General features: G+C 44.5%; 1 protein-coding gene across 4 annotated transcripts in view; it reads left to right on the plus strand.

The window, feature by feature from the left end:
* Positions 1 to 3653: 3653 nt before the first annotated feature.
* Dia (diaphanous related formin 1) overlaps positions 3654 to 17023 on the plus strand; it is a 42982-nt gene continuing 29612 nt past the window's right edge. Inside the window, exons 1-7 of one of the 4 annotated variants that reach the window (XM_077703792.1) lie at positions 3686 to 3774; positions 4511 to 4570; positions 5879 to 6052; positions 7554 to 7655; positions 9252 to 9385; positions 12162 to 12227; positions 13248 to 13323. In XM_077703792.1, the coding sequence (XP_077559918.1) occupies positions 4541 to 4570; positions 5879 to 6052; positions 7554 to 7655; positions 9252 to 9385; positions 12162 to 12227; positions 13248 to 13323 (582 nt within the window). In that variant the 5' untranslated portion in view covers positions 3686 to 3774; positions 4511 to 4540. Of the gene's footprint in view, positions 3775 to 3847; positions 4006 to 4510; positions 4571 to 5878; positions 6053 to 7553; positions 7656 to 9251; positions 9386 to 12161; positions 12228 to 13247; positions 13324 to 17023 lie in introns of those variants that run through there. The other 3 variants (XM_077703793.1, XM_077703794.1, XM_077703795.1) reach the window with 3 other exon arrangements.

A 17023-nucleotide genomic window follows, 5' to 3' on the forward strand; every position in this document is an offset into this window, starting at 1 on the left:
TTGGCATAATTTATTACCAGTGAAGCTGTTTAAGCTTGAGCTAGTTTAGGTGGCGTTAGCAAAAAAATACAAAGAAAAAGAACTGCGGCCCCTGTAAAGGGTCCACCACCGCAGATAGGGCATTAAAACTGTGAAGTCTGCTTTCGAGCTTGTTAGAATGTGAGCACAAAAGGCGTATGCGTATGCGCACCTCTTACTGTACCATTTCAAAGGTACTCGTCTTTTTCGGATTCTAAAAGGTAAAAAGGCAAAAAAATTGGCCCAGCTTGCAATAGTAGTGCAAGGCTGGAGAAACAGCATAGCCGGGGGCCGACCTAGCTTGTTTCCCCCTTGGATCCCCTGGCAGTGAGGGGGGGGGAGGGGGCACACTGAAACAGCCTAGTAACATCCGGTTGTCTTGGCCTCACCCCTCAGCGGTCATCCTAGCTTAGCAAGAACATTGGAAAGCTTAGCAATCATAACAAAACTTGGCAACACCGGAAGAAACTAGGTCGAGCCCCAGCTCCGCAGTTTTTTTTTTTTTTTGCAACTAAACACCTATTTCACACCGTTTCAACAACGTACACAAAGCCAAGCGTGTTGCATGCACTCGGTAAATACCCTTTTCGCCACACGACTATAGTCTTTAATATTGAAGGTTAAAATTGGTGTTTCACGTGCCAAAGCTAAAACTTGGGGCATGAGGTGTACCGCATATGGAAACGAGCGATCATTGCGTACGAGCAATTTTTTTTTTTGCGTTTGAAAATTTCTTGCGAGTAAAGAAGCATGGCCTTATGCAATGAACAGCTGAACACCTTTTCCACACCCTTTCAATACCATAAGAAAAACCAGAAGTGTTGAAGTTGATCAACACCCTTTTTTCACACAAAAAGTGTGTAGAGCTAGGAATAGGGTGTTGAGATTCAAGAAAAAAGGTGTAAAGGCCTCTGAACACCCTTTTTCCATTGATGCTACACCCTTTTTGGCTAAAAGGGTGTAAAAAAGTTTAGTGTGTACCTCTGGAGCGAGGCTGCGACGTTTTATGCCGGGAAGCCGGAGAAAAAATGTCTGCCTTTCTTGCTGTCATTAAATATTCTGGTCACTGTTGAAAGTTATAAGCTTTGGCTTTTAATTCTTTGTGACCCTTAAACCTAAGGCTTGGACTCGAAAATTTTGACACAGACTGTGCGTGCCACTGTGCTAAGGGGCGACCGGATCGAAGAAGAGAAGGGAGAGAACGCTCGGAGATCGGCTAGACAGGCAGCCCCTTCAGTGCGGAGCATATGTGTGGCTTATCATGGTTTTCCAATTTTAGAGCACGCATGTTTGACTAACTAAGCCACTCTCAAGTGATGGCCAATCCTCAGAGGGTGTGTTTCCCAATTTTAGAGCACGCATGTTTGACTAACTAAGCCAATCTCAAGTGATGGCCAATCCTCAGAGGGTACACGCCGTGAACCTAAAGAAGAAGAAGAATGAGGAGAAGACAGAGAAGAAATTCTTCCAAATTATTTTTTTCTCTCTATCTTCAATTTTACGTTCAAAAAGATTATTCAACCGCTCTAAAATTTTTTATGCAGGACACCGTAGTAAAATAAGAGCTTCATTCCTACCACTGATGTGCGGCCGATTACCTGATTGGGTATATTCCATTCACCAAGAAACATCATCATCGTCACTGTCATAATAATAATAATAATAATAATCACCATAAGAAGCTGTGTGCTAGAAAACCTGCTGCTGTGCTCGTTTCCTGCGCTGGATTTTATTTGGTAAGTGCACTTTTTAACGTCTCCATTCACCAAAAAGCATCATCATCATCGTCATTATCATCATCATAATCACCATCATCATTGTCGTCATCATAAGAAGAAGCTGTGTGTTAGCAAGCCTGCTGCTGTGCCCGTTTCCTGCACTGGAATTAACTTTGTAAGTACACTTTTTAAAGCCTCATTTCCGCGATGTCACGCGATTATATATAGTCAGTGGTTGGGAGACTAGAAAATTAGTGGTAAATGCAGGAATGTGCTTCTGTAAGCTACGGCCGCCACGGCCGGTCTCAAATCCACGGCCTCACGGGTCTCATTTTAATCGAAAGGCTATAATTTGAAAACCAATGTATAAGCGCACCGTTATTTGGGTTGATTAATCTATTTATTGTTGCACCCGCTACAAATAAAGTAAGGTCGGTCAAGCATAATCGCCTTCTAATTGTAATTAAATTTAAGAAAATATTTTTTCCTTGCCGGGTGCCGCTCATTTGCCAGGCATACGCAGATTAGTTAACTTTATTATTTAAATGAAAATATAAACAGCATTTCAGACTAGTTTCTGGCTACAGTGCGGTAAAAAAACGTGCTTGCGTTGTCGCTTCTACACACTACTTGAATTTTCGCCCACGTGACGTAAGCATTGGCGGATCCAGAGGGGGGGTCCGGATGTCCTGACCCCTCCCTTAATTTTTTCATTTAAACCTCCAAGAAGACGTACACTCAGGTTGCAGAAAAAGCTGAATTGATGACTTGTATTCCTTGTGTTTTTGCTTTCCCGAAATTTCAGTGAATAAATAAGGATCCTCCTCCTCCTCCTGCTCATCATCATCATCATCATCATCATCATCATCATCATCACTGATAGGAGCTGACCCCCCTCTCAGTACAGTGCCTAGAATATACAGGGTGTTGCGGCGATAACTGGAATACTTTGAAAATTTTTCCTGAGCGATCCGCCGCTCTGTTCGCGCTCAAACTTCACACAAAGGTCCCATTTTGTGGTCTATTTTGTTTGACACCAGGAACAACAACGGTACTTACCTGTTTATTCTGAAAATAACTAAAAACGATTTTCGCCTATGGGAAAATGGCGGCGATTTGGACGTGCGAGCCCGAAAACCGGGTTTTCTGATCGTCTGTTAGCTAATTTCTAGGTGAATTTTCTGATCGTCTGCTGCACCATTTGGCTCCGTACGTGAATCCCAAACGTGCGTTTCACTCTGCAGGTGGTTCCGTCGTTCCAACATCAACTTGCGCTGGCTCGCACGTTCAAATCAGCGGCCATTTTCCCATAGGCGAAAATCGTTTTCATTTATTTTCAGAATAAACAGGTAAGTACCGTTGTTGTTCCCGGTGTCAAACAAAATAGACCACAAAATGCGACCTTTGTCTGAAGTTTGAGCGCGAACAGAGCGGCGGATCGCTCAGGAAAATTTTTTAAAGTGTTCCAGTTATCGTTGCAACACCCTGTATATTCCAGGCACTATACTCTCAGAAAAAGCCTGGATCCGCCCCTGGACGTAAGGTTAGGAAAAGAAACAGAAAACTTCTTTGCTTTGCGTTCTCACATCACGCGTAAGTTGAGGAATATTTATCAGTGGCCGAAGTTTTCTTGAGTGTGAGTGAAAGGAAAGTATTGGGACATTTTCAGATAGACGGCCTTGCCGACTCCCACCCGCGCCCTTCGCCGACAGCACGCGCGCGGGAAAGCAGTTGCGCGTGTCTGGGAGCTGACGTCACCATTGCAATGTGTTCTCGTTGCTTTCTACTCAGGCGAGGTAGCGACCGTGCTACCGGCAGCCGTCAGCTTAATAAAGTCTGAACTGCTTGTATTGTGCTCCAAGTGACCTCCTTTTCGTCTCCCGACGTGTTCTTCTTCCTGAATCATATACCGTTGTAGAAAGTTCATCACGTGTCCGCTAGGGGGACGCGCAGTCGACAGGAGGTCATGGTGGTTGCTTTGGGCGGAGTGGCATTCGTGGTGAATTGTGAACTTGGATAAAAAGTGAACACCGCGAAAGTAAGTGTCAATTTTTTGCCATATATCCGACGGAAAGCCTTCTGCTCACGTTTAGACTGTTGGCACGGCTGCGATTGCGTTCCTAGCAGCACGGTCGGCACCCTGAGTTAGAGCGCTCTTTCGAACGAACCGTCAAGTTCAGGACCACGGCGCTGCGGGATTAATCTTGGCTCTATGCCGGCGTGCCGAATAACTTCGCGGATCGGTGTGTGACAGAAGAGACAACGCGAGGTACGTGCAGGGTTTTTGTCAGTTTGATGACAGAGAGGAACTCCGAGTTCTTTCCAGCCTTAATTGGGTTGCGGCAACCAGCAGGAAGTAACGGTGGTAACGGTGCTATCTCTTTGAGCGATGCGACAGTTTAATGATCGCCACTGTGGGAACTTGCAGTTATGCGGCATGTGCAGCGCTTGAGGAGCGATAACTTAGCAGTGTTTACGGTGTCGCAATGTGGCACGCTACTACGGCGTTCCGTCGGCGGATGACGCGCGCAGGTGCGAACGAGTTCTCGGCTTCCAGTGACGTTTGAAAAGGCCCGTTTCTTTGCGCAGCGCACAACATCCTGCGGCTGGCAGAGCACAGGGCTATTGTTTCTGACTTGGCTAGGCTTCTCTGCAGAACAGCGCCCGCAGCTTATCATATTGCTCTCCGTGAAGTACTCGTGCATGTGCAACGTAAACACGTTTCTGTCACGTCTGCTTACGCACTGTCTACTACGTTATGTCTTTCTTTTTAGCGAACTAAGATGCCATGAGCTTTGGCTATCATGTCTAATAAACGGTCGTCGGTCATGCTGGTAAGTTAGTAGTCGCCTACACGCGACACTCACTGCACATCTAACACCGGAAGCTCGCTGTAATCGCAGAGGCTGGCTTGCGAAATGCTGAAGCGCGCTTTCTCCTGCTGAAAATCGGAAGGCTCGGGTTAACGTTGGTTGGCGAAATTGCGTTTAGTCAGAGTATACGCATACTGAAACATCAGGGCCTTCACACGTCTGTCCCATCCCTCAACTATAAATGGTATACATCAGTTAAAATTGGGCACAGGCACATTCTATAAATAGATGCCCCTCCGTGAGTCACATTGTCAGCTATGCCCTCCCTTTCCCACGCTTGCTGGCGACAGACCCAGTGCCCTTCTGGCCTTTGCGCACGCCTTGCATTATTTTTGTGTGCCGTGTGCTCTGTCATTTTTGTGCTGGCGCTTGGCTAACAGCTGGTGTGCTTGTGGCTTTGTTTCGCAGTGCCCTGAGAAAGCAATTTCTGAACTGCACTTATAAAAGGGAGTCTACCGAGAAATGAAATTTTTACACTGAAGAACGTGAAAGTTAGCTTGCTTTTGCCCGTCTTGCGCTTGCAAACTACTAACAGGCAAGGTTTTGTAGTTTGTGGGCTTTGAACAAGAGCGTTTTATAGAGTAACACGTTGGGTGCTTCTTTGTCATGTTATGACAACGTGGTTTATTTTACTTTAAAAACAAATAAACTGTAAGGAGGCTTTATTACTAGGCCGGAGGACCAAGTCCGCTCTGTCATGTGAACCGAGAGCAAAAGCTAAACGTGGCTTCTTCGTTCTAAGTGTTCGCAATGCGGCTGCTGTTGATTGTTGCCACTTGACTGCGATCATGATGTTCCCGTGTTTTGGAACGTACCCTCTCAAGGCGGATGGACAGTGCAGTCCTGGTTGCTCATACGTGAATGGCGCTGGCAACGAACATCCTTACAAAAGTAATATTTGTGCTAGAGGGCTGCCCCGTATGTGTAATTTTCACGTTAACTTTCTGGGAAAAACAAACAAAATTGTAACCTGTTCTGAGTACAACATTGTTCTTACAAGTTTAGCTACAGTAGTGTAGTGCTGCTAAACACAAGCTGGCTTGCTCAATTACTGGTGTAGTAAAGGGCTTTCTGATGGAGGGTTAAGAACTGTACGAGAAACACCTGCGTGCATGTGGGAGGGAGAGATGTAGACTCGCATTAGAAGAGTTCAGGTGGTTTAAAATAATTTGTAGCAATCCACTGCACTGCATGTCATTGCAATCTGAGGAAATAGCTTCATTGCACGGAATCCTCAAGTTGATTCTTGTTTTTCTTTTCATGCTCCAGCTGGATATGTTTGGGAGCCGAGGTCGTAAGAAGCCGTCCAAGGCGGGCGGCGGGCAGCCGTATCCAACGCAACCACGGCCGACGTCAGAGAATTACTCGGCTGAGCCCGTTGTGGAAGTGTACGTCAATAGCCTGGGGGAAGAAGAGGTCAACCGGGAGTTCGAGAGGATGCTGGTAAATCTTGTGCTCCCAGGCTTCTTCATCATCAGGGTGTGGATGTGGGGGGCTGCAGAATCTGGTTGCTCATGTCGTGGCTGCCAGGTCGACGGGAAAAAAGCCGGAGCTGCAGAATTGCCAACAAAGCTGAAGCAATGTTTGTTTAGAGGATACCAGAATGATAGCCTATTGTGGCAATGCACAGTTTATTATTTTCCAATCCGCCACAGTTTAAGTACCTAAGGCATTTGGCGGCTGAGCCCAAGGACACGGGGTTGATTCTCGCTGCAACCGCCGCCTTTCTAATGGAGATGAAAAGCAGAAGAGTCAGTGTGTCGAAATTTTGGCGCATGCTAAAAATCCGTCGACAGTAATCCAGAGCCCTCCACTACGACGCGCCTCGTAATCCAGTTGTGGCTTTGCTGCATTAAACCACAAAAATGTTGCTTTCCAGATCCAACACCTTATGAAAAAAAAAAAAAAAAAGAACAACCTCCAAAACATTACTTCCTTTCTCTTGCTGCAGAGTAGAACCGGCTGAAGCAATAAAGGCAGTGTAATGACTAGTGGTTTTGCCACGGCACGTTTGAGTAAAAATGACATCGGTGGACAGCAATGTAGTCGGAGTTAAAAGAATTTACCGAGTCACTTCTTGCAGTGCCACAAACTCTGAGCTAGAGATAACTTTAATGGTGTTGTTATACCACTTTACATTCTCACAAAACATACAAAGTGAAATATATAGGAAAGTGGCCCCTGAGAACGAAAATTATTTTATGAAAACAAGTATAAGCGAAACGGCTGCAACCCAGGCCTGTGTAAATATTAAAGTCTATTTCCGTTACTTTTTTTTCCAGCACAGCAGATACTTAACACCGCAAAGCACAGGGGTGTCTTAAAAAATTAGTGGAGGAATGGTATTACCGTTATCAGTTGTACTGCAAAATATTGAATAAAAGCAACTTGATGAGTGCCTATTTACGTACAAACCAACTCAAATTACGTACAATTACGTACAATAATTCATTTCCAAATGTATGTTTTACAAATTTCGCCGTTGCTGCTATTTGTACTTTTTAGGAGGAGGAAAAAACACTCAGAAAAAACAAATGATTGGAAGCTTCCACATACATTTCTATGCTAAGAAAGAAGCAACAGGAACAAGCATATAAACTCTTTGCATTACTAGTGCTTTATAGTTTTTGCTTGCAGCCTGAAGTGGCTTGCAGCATGTGTGGGATTGGTTAGTTGTTTCGCTAGTGCACAGACTACCAATGTTGGCCTAAAACCGCTTCAGCATACAGTGTCTAGCTCCAGTGGGTTTTGAAGTGCTAGCTTCAGCCATGTGGACTCTTTTAAAAGTCAGTAGATTAGATGGTGCAGGTTACTGTCACCGCACACGTGTTGTTCTGTGGCCAGTGTAAAAATTCACTGTGTTGTGATCCGGTCTCAGATAACTCGTAGTCAAATGATGACCTTGCATGTCTGATACAACAGGCTCTCAACGTTTGCCTTGCAGGATGACATGAACCTGACTGACGAAAAACGCGAGCCCCTGATGAATCGGACTCTCATGGAGAAACGCGAGATGCTGTCAATGCACCTGAAGGGTACAGCTGCGGTGAGTATGGACAACGCTTGCTTGGAACGTGTCAGCGCTGCAGCACACGTACCTGCTGCCACGTTAAAGTTTCCCAGGAGGCTGCTGGAATCCGATTGTTCTCTAGGCTTGTTTGCTGTATCATTGGGGAACGATGCTGGCTGTCAGGCTACATTATAAGAAAATTCAAAGTAGGCGGCTGGCTCACTGTCACTTACTGAGACGTGTTGTTGCGTTAAAAAGTCGGACCCCTATTGACGAGCATATGTTCTCTGTGAATAATAAAAAAAGAATAATTGCACCTTTGACATCGTCAGTCGCATGGGAAAAGCAAAGCTGCTTTAGTGGTGTAGGTAAAGTACATGCTACTGTCTTCGTGTCTGAAAAATTCAAAGCATATATCGTGGAAAATGTCTTGCGCGCAACATGTACCCTATATGTAGCATTATACAATTATACATTCACCAGCACATGGTTTGGCGTTTCAGATAATGGGAGGCCATTTTTGAATTCAGGGCTTTAGGCAGGCACTTTCCCCTCTGCGAATTTAGAAATAACAGCGCCAAAACTTGGGTCTTGTGACGTGTGTATACGTTACCGGTTTAATATATTTGGGGTAATTGGGGTAAGGCTTATTTCAAAATTTAGCCTCCATACAAGTGCCCCTGCCCTACCCCATCTATTATTTGAAAGTAAAAAGGAACACAGTCAGTATTTTGTCAGCAAGCAGCCGCTGCGTCAAGAGCTCGAACGTACCAAAGGACATTCTGTAGCGAGCATTCTTGTGCCTCACCGGTAATACTTTAAGGCAAATTATCAGGCTTTTTTTGCTTTTGTTAATTGCTGATAATTTTGAGGCAGCAGCAATAGAATTTCCAGTGATGCTGCGCACTGTCCTCTGATCTTGTCGCAAAATTTCAGCTGTAAGCGAAATTTCGAACATGTTTTATCTTCTCTGCTGGCACGCAGTTCTAAGCAGCTGGAATTTCATTTAGCTTAAACTTTGTTTTCCGACCATTTCACCACACGCCACTAGTTCGGCCCCTTGGGCTTTCATTTCCTTTGGATGTAGAGGGGCTTCAACGGGAAAAGTCATTGACATCTTGTTTTCTGGCTCAGTGTGCAGAACAATTGTTCGCTGTCCTCCAAGAAGCTTTGATAAAACCTAGTGCGCTTTATGGATCAAACTGTTGCCATTGTGTCTTCTTTCTTGCAAACAAAGCCATCACCAGCAAAGTGGGCAGATAAAAATACAAGTGTGTTTATTCATGCACCGTTATCGTTGTTTGTGAATTGATAAAAAACGTGACAGTAGAAACTACTGACAGACATGCAACCTGGTCACCTGCTTATGGCCAGCAACCCCATCTTCTCGCTGCATCTCCAGTTTGGTTTTACCGGGATGGTATGACGACATAGTGTTTGTTATACTGGGATGGTATGACAACATAGCGTTTGTCAAAGGTGCAGTTACACTGAGATGTTCTGACAACGTAGTGTTTGCTAGAACAGTTTTTCTGGGATGGTGTAACGTTATAATGTTTGTTAGAACGGTTTCACTGGGATTATAGGACGACATAGTGCTAGTTAAGTATAACAATGCTGTTTCCTTTGCAGGGTGGCAAAAGAAGCAGCAGGTATGAGACTGCGATGGATTATGTCAATTTCCTCAGCAGTGAAAACACATCTGCTGAAAAGCTGTTTCGTGGCATTGAGTCCCTGCGGATAGCCCTCACAAATAACCCAGTCAGGTGAATGTGGCTGTTCTTCCTTGCTTGTAAAAACACTGCAGTGGTTTGCTGCGGTTTACGAAGGAGCTGTTTTCAAGGTTTTGTGCCCCGTCTTGCTTGGAGTAAATTAAACGGCGGCTAGTATAAAAATTGCTCGCAAGCTGGGATTACGCTGTAGTCAAGCTTAGGTGCTCGGTCACACAGGGGCTTAGCACAGCTTCCTTCAAAACCTTACTGAAGTTTAACTGAATGCATGCAAACTATATCCTAGTTTGTGTAACTGGATGTCATAACTATATTGGACGTTTATCATGTGTGCATGGAAAATATCTTGCAATTTGCAAGACCTTGCGTAGGCTGTCAAAGTTATGATATCGTGCATAGAAAAAATGGACATTTATGCGAGGTTGAGAGAAAAATAAAAACAAACAACCGTGTTGCTTTCACAAATGTGCAAGAAGGCATTCCTCTGTGTACATCGACTGTGTGTTACGATGGCTGGCTTTCTATTTTTTATCGTCATGTGCGTTTTTACACGGGTGTGTGAATACTCGAAACTTTCAAACGTGAAGCGACTAATCTGATACTCGATTTGGCTTTGAACTGAATAGTGCTATCAGAAAACTTCATTTTCAAAGTTTGAAAATGCCGACGCACAGTGGTTTCAATGAACACTGATGTATGAACTTATTATGCCTTGTTGAAAACGGGATATGCTGCACTAAAAACGCCAGAAAAAAATATCCTTTATTCTTTTCAGCGAGTTAGAACTACTTTGGCACCAAATATACTTCACCTTGAGTGCTTGCTATCAACCGTCTCAAATATGCTTCGGCTTTCTCAGTTGGCAGTGACAGACTTATCTGCAATGCACCCTTGGCATGCCTCTCAAAAAGAAGAAGAATGAGGAACACCTTGTATCTCTTTGGCATGTGTCCAACTCCACCCTCGCGCTTCTCTTCTTACATACTGATAACATGGTTGCACTTAAGGGGGGACATGGCTCTTGAAACTATTTCTTTTAATTTTTAAGTAAACTCTGTGAATCTTGTCACTCTTGCTGCTTTTTTCCCCCACTGATTTCAAATATGCCAATAATTTTTGAGTAAGTCAATTATTTACCAAGATAATTATAGACAATTGGCCTATTTTGGAGGAACAATAGGCAAAACAGTGTTGGTCATAAAACTGTAATCTTTGTATTTTCCAATTGTGTGAACACTGGTGAGTGCAATAAGAGAATCGGTTTTTTGGTGCACCGCTTGGTACTAATTTTACAGCTCATTAAACTTTGGTGTTTCAAATCGGTATTCAAAATGGTTCCTTGCCACTGGTGCCACCAAAGTTTAATGAGCTGTAAAATTAGTTCCAAGTGGTGCATCGAAAACCGATTCTCTTATTGCGCTCACCAGTTTCGCACTATTGGAAAATATAAAGATTACAGTTTTATGACCAACACTGTTTTGCCTATTGTTCCTCCAAAATAGGCCAATTGTCTATAATTATCTTGGTAAATAATTGACTTACTCAAAAATTTGCGGGTTCGATTCCCGGCCGCGGCGGCCGCTTTTCTGATGGAGGCGAAAAGCAAAAACGCCCGTGTGTACGAGATTTCGGCGCACGATAAAGATCCCCAGGTGGTCAAAATTAATCCGGAGCCCTCCACTACGGCGCGCCTCATCGTCTGCGTTGCGTTGGCGCGTTAAACCCTACAATCAATCAATCAACTTACTCAAAAATTATTGGCATATTTGGAATCAGTGGGGGGAAAAGCAGCAAGACTGACAAGATTCACAGAGTTTACTTAAAAATATAAAAAGTTTTTTTAAGAGCAGTGTCCCCCCCTTAATTAAGCTGCAACGCAGTCTTGATAAGAAAGCACGTTATTTAATAATAAAATTTGCAGTTGTTAGTAGTACTGGGAAACAGGGCCATAAGCAGAGAGTTGCAAAAACGGTGGTGATACCACCATGCCATGGGAATGTGTATGCTTGGTGTTGCCTCCATGAGCCAAGTGTTTTTCCCAGAAGCGATGTAAATGTTCATGGAACTACCATAGTGTGAATTAAAGCTTGTCAGAATATATACTCTCGTTACACTCATACTGAAACACTTGCAGTTGAGGTCACCGCATGAAATGAAAGTTGGTCCCATATATAATGTCAGCAATAAAGCTAAGACCAGCAGAACAGCTTTTTCATATTTGTTCTATGCCGTAGAAAAATTTTGCGAGCTTTTTTAAGTGAGCCATTTATTTTTCTACAGGCTGTTTGCTGAAGCATGCTTAAGAAATCGTAAATTTCACCTTTCTTGTTAGGAATGGCTAAATATGGACTTTGATTTGAAAATATTCACTGTGAAAGCAAATATTATTATTCGCGCTCCTCTACTGCCTTGCAGTTTATCTTGTCATGGGGCTGCACCTGTTTGCACAACACATCTACCAAGCGTCGGAGTCACGCCGAATTAGAAAGCACCAAAATTTTAACTAAGCGCACGTAATTTTTGTCTGTGTTCTATTGGAAGACATTTTGTTCCGCTCTGGTGCACCTTCTCGATTTTGGAAAATTTGTTAAATTTGACCAAAGATTGCAAGTTTCGTGGCCTTCACATTCCTCTGCTTGGGGAAAGCACTTGAAACGGGTGAAAAGAATGTGATTAGGGGCGCACCGACTGCTCTCAACATTAACTGCTATTGTGTGAAATGTGCAACTTTGTTGGGTAGCAAAGTGTTGCATTGAATGCATCTGCTGCTCAACTAAGTATTAACGAGCTCCCGTTGTGCATGCGTTGGCAGTTGGCTCAAGGAGTTCCTAAAAGACGGGATGGACAAGCTGCTGAAACTTCTCCAAAGGTGTAAACAGTGAGTATTATTTGTTTCAAATTAAAAAAAAGTTGTGTGTGTCTGGTAGGGAGGGGAGTGCACTTTGCTCTTTCAGTTGCACCAGTCATATCTGTCAACCATCTATTCCCCTCCCCTCTATCCGTTTTTGGCTCCTCATGGCATCACTGCATTTTTCCTGCACAGGCAAACGCACTTATGGGATGGGCAAGTTGAGTTTTAAAGACGATAGTCTTTCTTGGGCTACTTGAAGGGGAAAATTTTGATCTGTCTGTCCGTCTGTCACTCGATTCAGCCAACCGGCCAAAGTGAAACATTATCTGCGCAATAGTCTTTATACTCGCAGCCAAATCTAAACGTCTAAGTGCGGTGTTAATGTTCATACTTGTCAACATTGTTGAACAAGAACAAGACATTACGCAAATATAAAGGAGAAAATCAATACACGAGTGATATTTGCAGTGTTCCTTTATTACAAAATTTACGGATGCTTGCTTTTTGTGATAGCAAATAAAATACCACATCAACTGCTGAAAACCACTGCCTGCTGTTGCCCGCGCTACCTGGCGGAATCCTAAAAAATCAAACGGCAACAGCAACGAAAGGTTCCACTAGGTGGGATCCACGTTTCGCTTGGAACGCTCGTGCAGTAGGGCATTGTAGTTCTGTAAAGGTTTAGTAGGGTGCTTCGATTCACGCGCATTCACGTGTCTCCGCCGTACGGCAGCACTGGCATCTAGGCACCCAACCTGGAGCAGTGGAGCGCGGTAAATTTAAATTGACTTGAGTAAACTTCTGGTATGTTATCGTGGAAGGAACGAGATTGGAGAGGTGCAGCATGATAGGTGAACGGGAAAGAGAAGTGATGCATTTACTTGCCAGGGGCGCCAGTAGACTATCGTCTTGCGTCGACATTTGCAACGAAAGGAGCAGATATGCAGCGAATTTTTTCTGAGTACTTTAACTGTACAAGCTCTGGTGAGCTGAGTGAACTGTCGCTCTCAGGTTTTTCACACTGTTTTTGTGTGGTTTTTTTGTTAGGTACCCGAGAGACAACCGGTATGAACGGATTGAGCACGAAGTCATCCGCTGTGTACGTGCCCTTATGAACAACACGGTACGTCATCGTTATTGTTTCTTCTGTTTACTGTGGCAAAACCTAATGACTGTTATAAATTTACAGAACGAGGCCAAGCTCATGTTAGTTTTTAGCGGTGTGCCCATATGCTGTTTGTACTGTCTCAGTTGTGAAGGGAACCTTCATGTGACAATTTTCAGGTGCCTTTGGTTTTGTGAGGCAGTACAGCCTCATTTTTGGTTTCTACACGTATAGCGTGCCCATGAACTGGTGACTAAACACACTGCCCCCAATTTTCAGCAGCTATAGAGCAGTTGAATGCAGGCTATAGAGTGGCTACTGGGAGACAGGTGTTGAAGTAGGGGAAAACAAATAACTTAGTTGAAGGGTGAGCAAGCAGCGAATTTCGGCATCGGAAGGTGAGACTCGTTGGAGGATTGCAGAAGAGGACTTCTTCCCAGAGTGAACCTAAATGGTGATGGGGGTGGCAGTGATGATTTTTGCTGCAAATTTGATTTAGCTGTGGATTTCATTGGTCTGTGAAATCACTGACATCTGAGATTTAAAAAAAAAAAAGCAAGGTCTCTCCAGACAGGACATGAGCTTGAAAATAAAACGTAGTGTGATACTGGTCAGTTTGTGAGTCATGTAAGTTTTTGATGTTTGTAGACAAACCTGTAATTTCAGTTTGGATTTTTAAAGTGAATCATTCTGAGATTTTTTGTAAGCTTACACTAGCCTCTTTTGCATAAGAGTGCCTTTTAATGAGCACAAGTTTTAACGTATTAGTTGTTGCTACAAACAGACTAGCGGTACTTATTGTGTCTGAGCTTTTTTATCTCGAGCAAAAGTAACACTGTTTATCCAAATTAGCACACTGGCATTGCTAAAGCTTCTTGTAAGCTAAAGTTGCAAACTTACCACGTTCAACCAATCAAAGCAGTAAATATGTAGTACTAACATATGCTTTCTTTCACTGCACAACTCGTTTGTTGAACTTGAAAAAGCTGAAGCAGGGTAGTCACTTCAAGTAGGGCTACCAACAGAATTCGGTTAGCGCTTGTTTAACCAGGGTGTCTAGCGACCGGGAAAACAGGGAAAACAGGGAAAAGTCAGGGAATTGTCAGGGAATTTTTCAGTCAAGTAGTACCAGTCAGGGAAAACCACTTCGGGACCTGCCCACACTGTTTTAGAATAGGGGAAACCAGTGTTGCAGTCCCCCAAGAAGTTACACGAATGCAACACGTTCGCGGGCGACGAAAGCGGGATCCGCATAAAACGTTTTCTCGGCACCGTGTGTGCCGAGCGGCAGGCGCCAGCAACATGGCGGCAGCACCGGTCGCAAAGTAGTGTGGTAGCTCCAACGGCCGCTTTTACCGCTTATTAAAATCTTAAAATGCTACTCAAGACACAAACGCACTTGCTTGTGCAGGAAAGGAGCCACCGCAGGCACGAAATCGTCGACGCGGCCGTGAAAATACCGCACACGAATCGCGTGCAGAAACTCGGTGTGCGGTTCACGCAGCTCGCAGCTGGCTTAGGTTGCTGGATGCACTTGCGCAGAGGGACAATGTGTGTGGTGCCCAAATCACACGCACAACATGCTTTTTTTTCCAGTGAATTTTAAAAGGCAGCGCTTTTCGGGAGCTAATCTTGAAAGAACTTCCTTCTTATGACATCAGGAGCCAGAATTACATGATCAAAAGGAACATGACATGGTTTAGCATGAACCGCATGCGGCGTTTTCTGCTCGCGAAAACGCGCCGCACACGTCACAGGCGCGCGGACGCTGCCACGCAACCAACCCGCACGCTGCGCGCGGTGCTGTTGGCGGCGGCAACATGGCGTCGGCTTCGACCGCGAAGCTCGAGCGACTGCTTCTAAGCGCTCTCTAAAATGCCGCACAAGGCACGCACGAAGTTGCTTGTGCGGTAAAGGAGCTTTTAATGTGGGCGAAAACGTTCCTATAAAACATCATCCGCGCCGCTAGTGAAAGCGCCCATGCAATACCTGCCCGAGGTGGTAAGCCTAAGCATCTCCGGCGGAGCCAGCCGGCTGTCTCAAGCGCTTCGAAACTGCTCCCCATTGGCGCAAGTCGTCAGGCTCCTCCCACTGCCGCTCGCCACGCGGGTCATTTTCTGAGCGAGGCAGAAGCTGCCGCGCGCGCAAATTGTCGACGCGGGTGTCAAAAAATCGCACGCGCAACGCCGACGCGCCCGAATCGTGTGCAAAAACGCACCATGCGGTTCACGTTGCATGTCGAGCCAGGACAATCAAGAAAAAAAAAGCAAAAGGTACTCGCTGAAGCGCGACTTGAAGCTTCTATCCCGCAAGACTCTTTGAAGCCGTAACTGAAGGCAAGCAAACCTCAAGCTGAACGAACTGAAGTTAATCAAAGTGCAATTTGAGAATCAGGGCACTTGCAACAAATGTGTTTTTCCCTACGATAGAATGTGTTTTCTGTATGCTTGTTATATGCTTCACGGACCATTTCCATAGAATGGCGCCTGTTGTATAGGTCAGGGAATTTCGACTAAAATGGTCATGGAAAACATGGAAAAGTCAGGGAAATTGAATTAGGCAATTTGCTAGACACCCTGGTTTAACATTCGCCCTGCCTTTATCACTTAGGTGAGCGCGGGTGTAATAATGCAAACCTCAAGGTAGTGTCTTTTCTGGTTAAGTGGCAGGTATCACTCGGGCATGTCTTCCAGCACTTGTTTGAGTTTTGTAGCATGACAGCGCCTTATTGTCCCAACATTTATAAAAATGTCGGCTTTTTTGCACCCCTTGCTGCTGCTAGTCATACATGGCCATGCTCTCAGGTATGCTAGAACCCTGTTACATAGCATGTTCCCACTTGTTCACTTCCTCAGTGTTTGTGGTGTGAAAGTTTGTTCTTGCTACGGTCAAGCTCACACATAGCACGCCCGGTAGTCAGGTGGAGTGTGTTCACTAAAGCTGGATTTCGTAATAAATGGACTTCTGTTAAAGTACATGCTGTGATGTTCCGTCGAAGTTCATTTCTTCTAAGCAAGGTTTGCAGCCTAACTTTCGTGCCAATTAACTCTTTCGGGACTGCGCCTATTCAAAATCGTTCAATTTGAACGATACCTTAACGAGTAAAGCTATTTGGAGTTAGCTCAGAAAATTCCCTTTCAAAATCAGTTTTGTTTACATTTTTGCCACAAAAACGGGATTTTTGACACACGTTTGCATCACCTGGGTGTGGAAAATGGGCGTGGTCATCACGCGTCACTGCTATTAATGAAGAATGCGTGCTACTCATAATTACTCTGCATCAGCATTTGGTTTTTGCTGTCAGGGCACGAATGGTGAATCAGCAAACGATTTTCAACCGTCAGGTTTGCACTCGGACAGTAATATAATCCCTGAAATCGGCTGAAACCTACTTTATAATTTCCCCTGAAATCGGCTGAAACCTATTTTATAATTTCGGGCAATTTTATTGCCTTTGCGCACATTGTTCTAAGTTGTGTTGTAGTTCTACTTACCACAGGACCATTCGCGAACAGTTTACAACAGTTTGGTTTCGTTTCTGCAGCACAAAATTCATATTTGGCGCTACTACGCAGTTACCCAATTTCAAGGCTTCCTGCCCTGGCGCCTTGAGCGTCCGCGACTGATCCTCGAACAAAGCATGCTGCTCCTGATTTCACCCAACCCTAACCTGATTTCTGCGATAAGAACTTCCGGTGAAAGTCAAAAGATAAAACCC

Source organism: Haemaphysalis longicornis, unplaced genomic scaffold (genome assembly GCF_048455015.1).
Source record: "Haemaphysalis longicornis isolate Haplotype H1 unplaced genomic scaffold, Haemaphysalis longicornis Haplotype H1 scaffold_3, whole genome shotgun sequence".
Lineage (NCBI taxonomy): Eukaryota > Metazoa > Arthropoda > Arachnida > Ixodida > Ixodidae > Haemaphysalis > Haemaphysalis longicornis.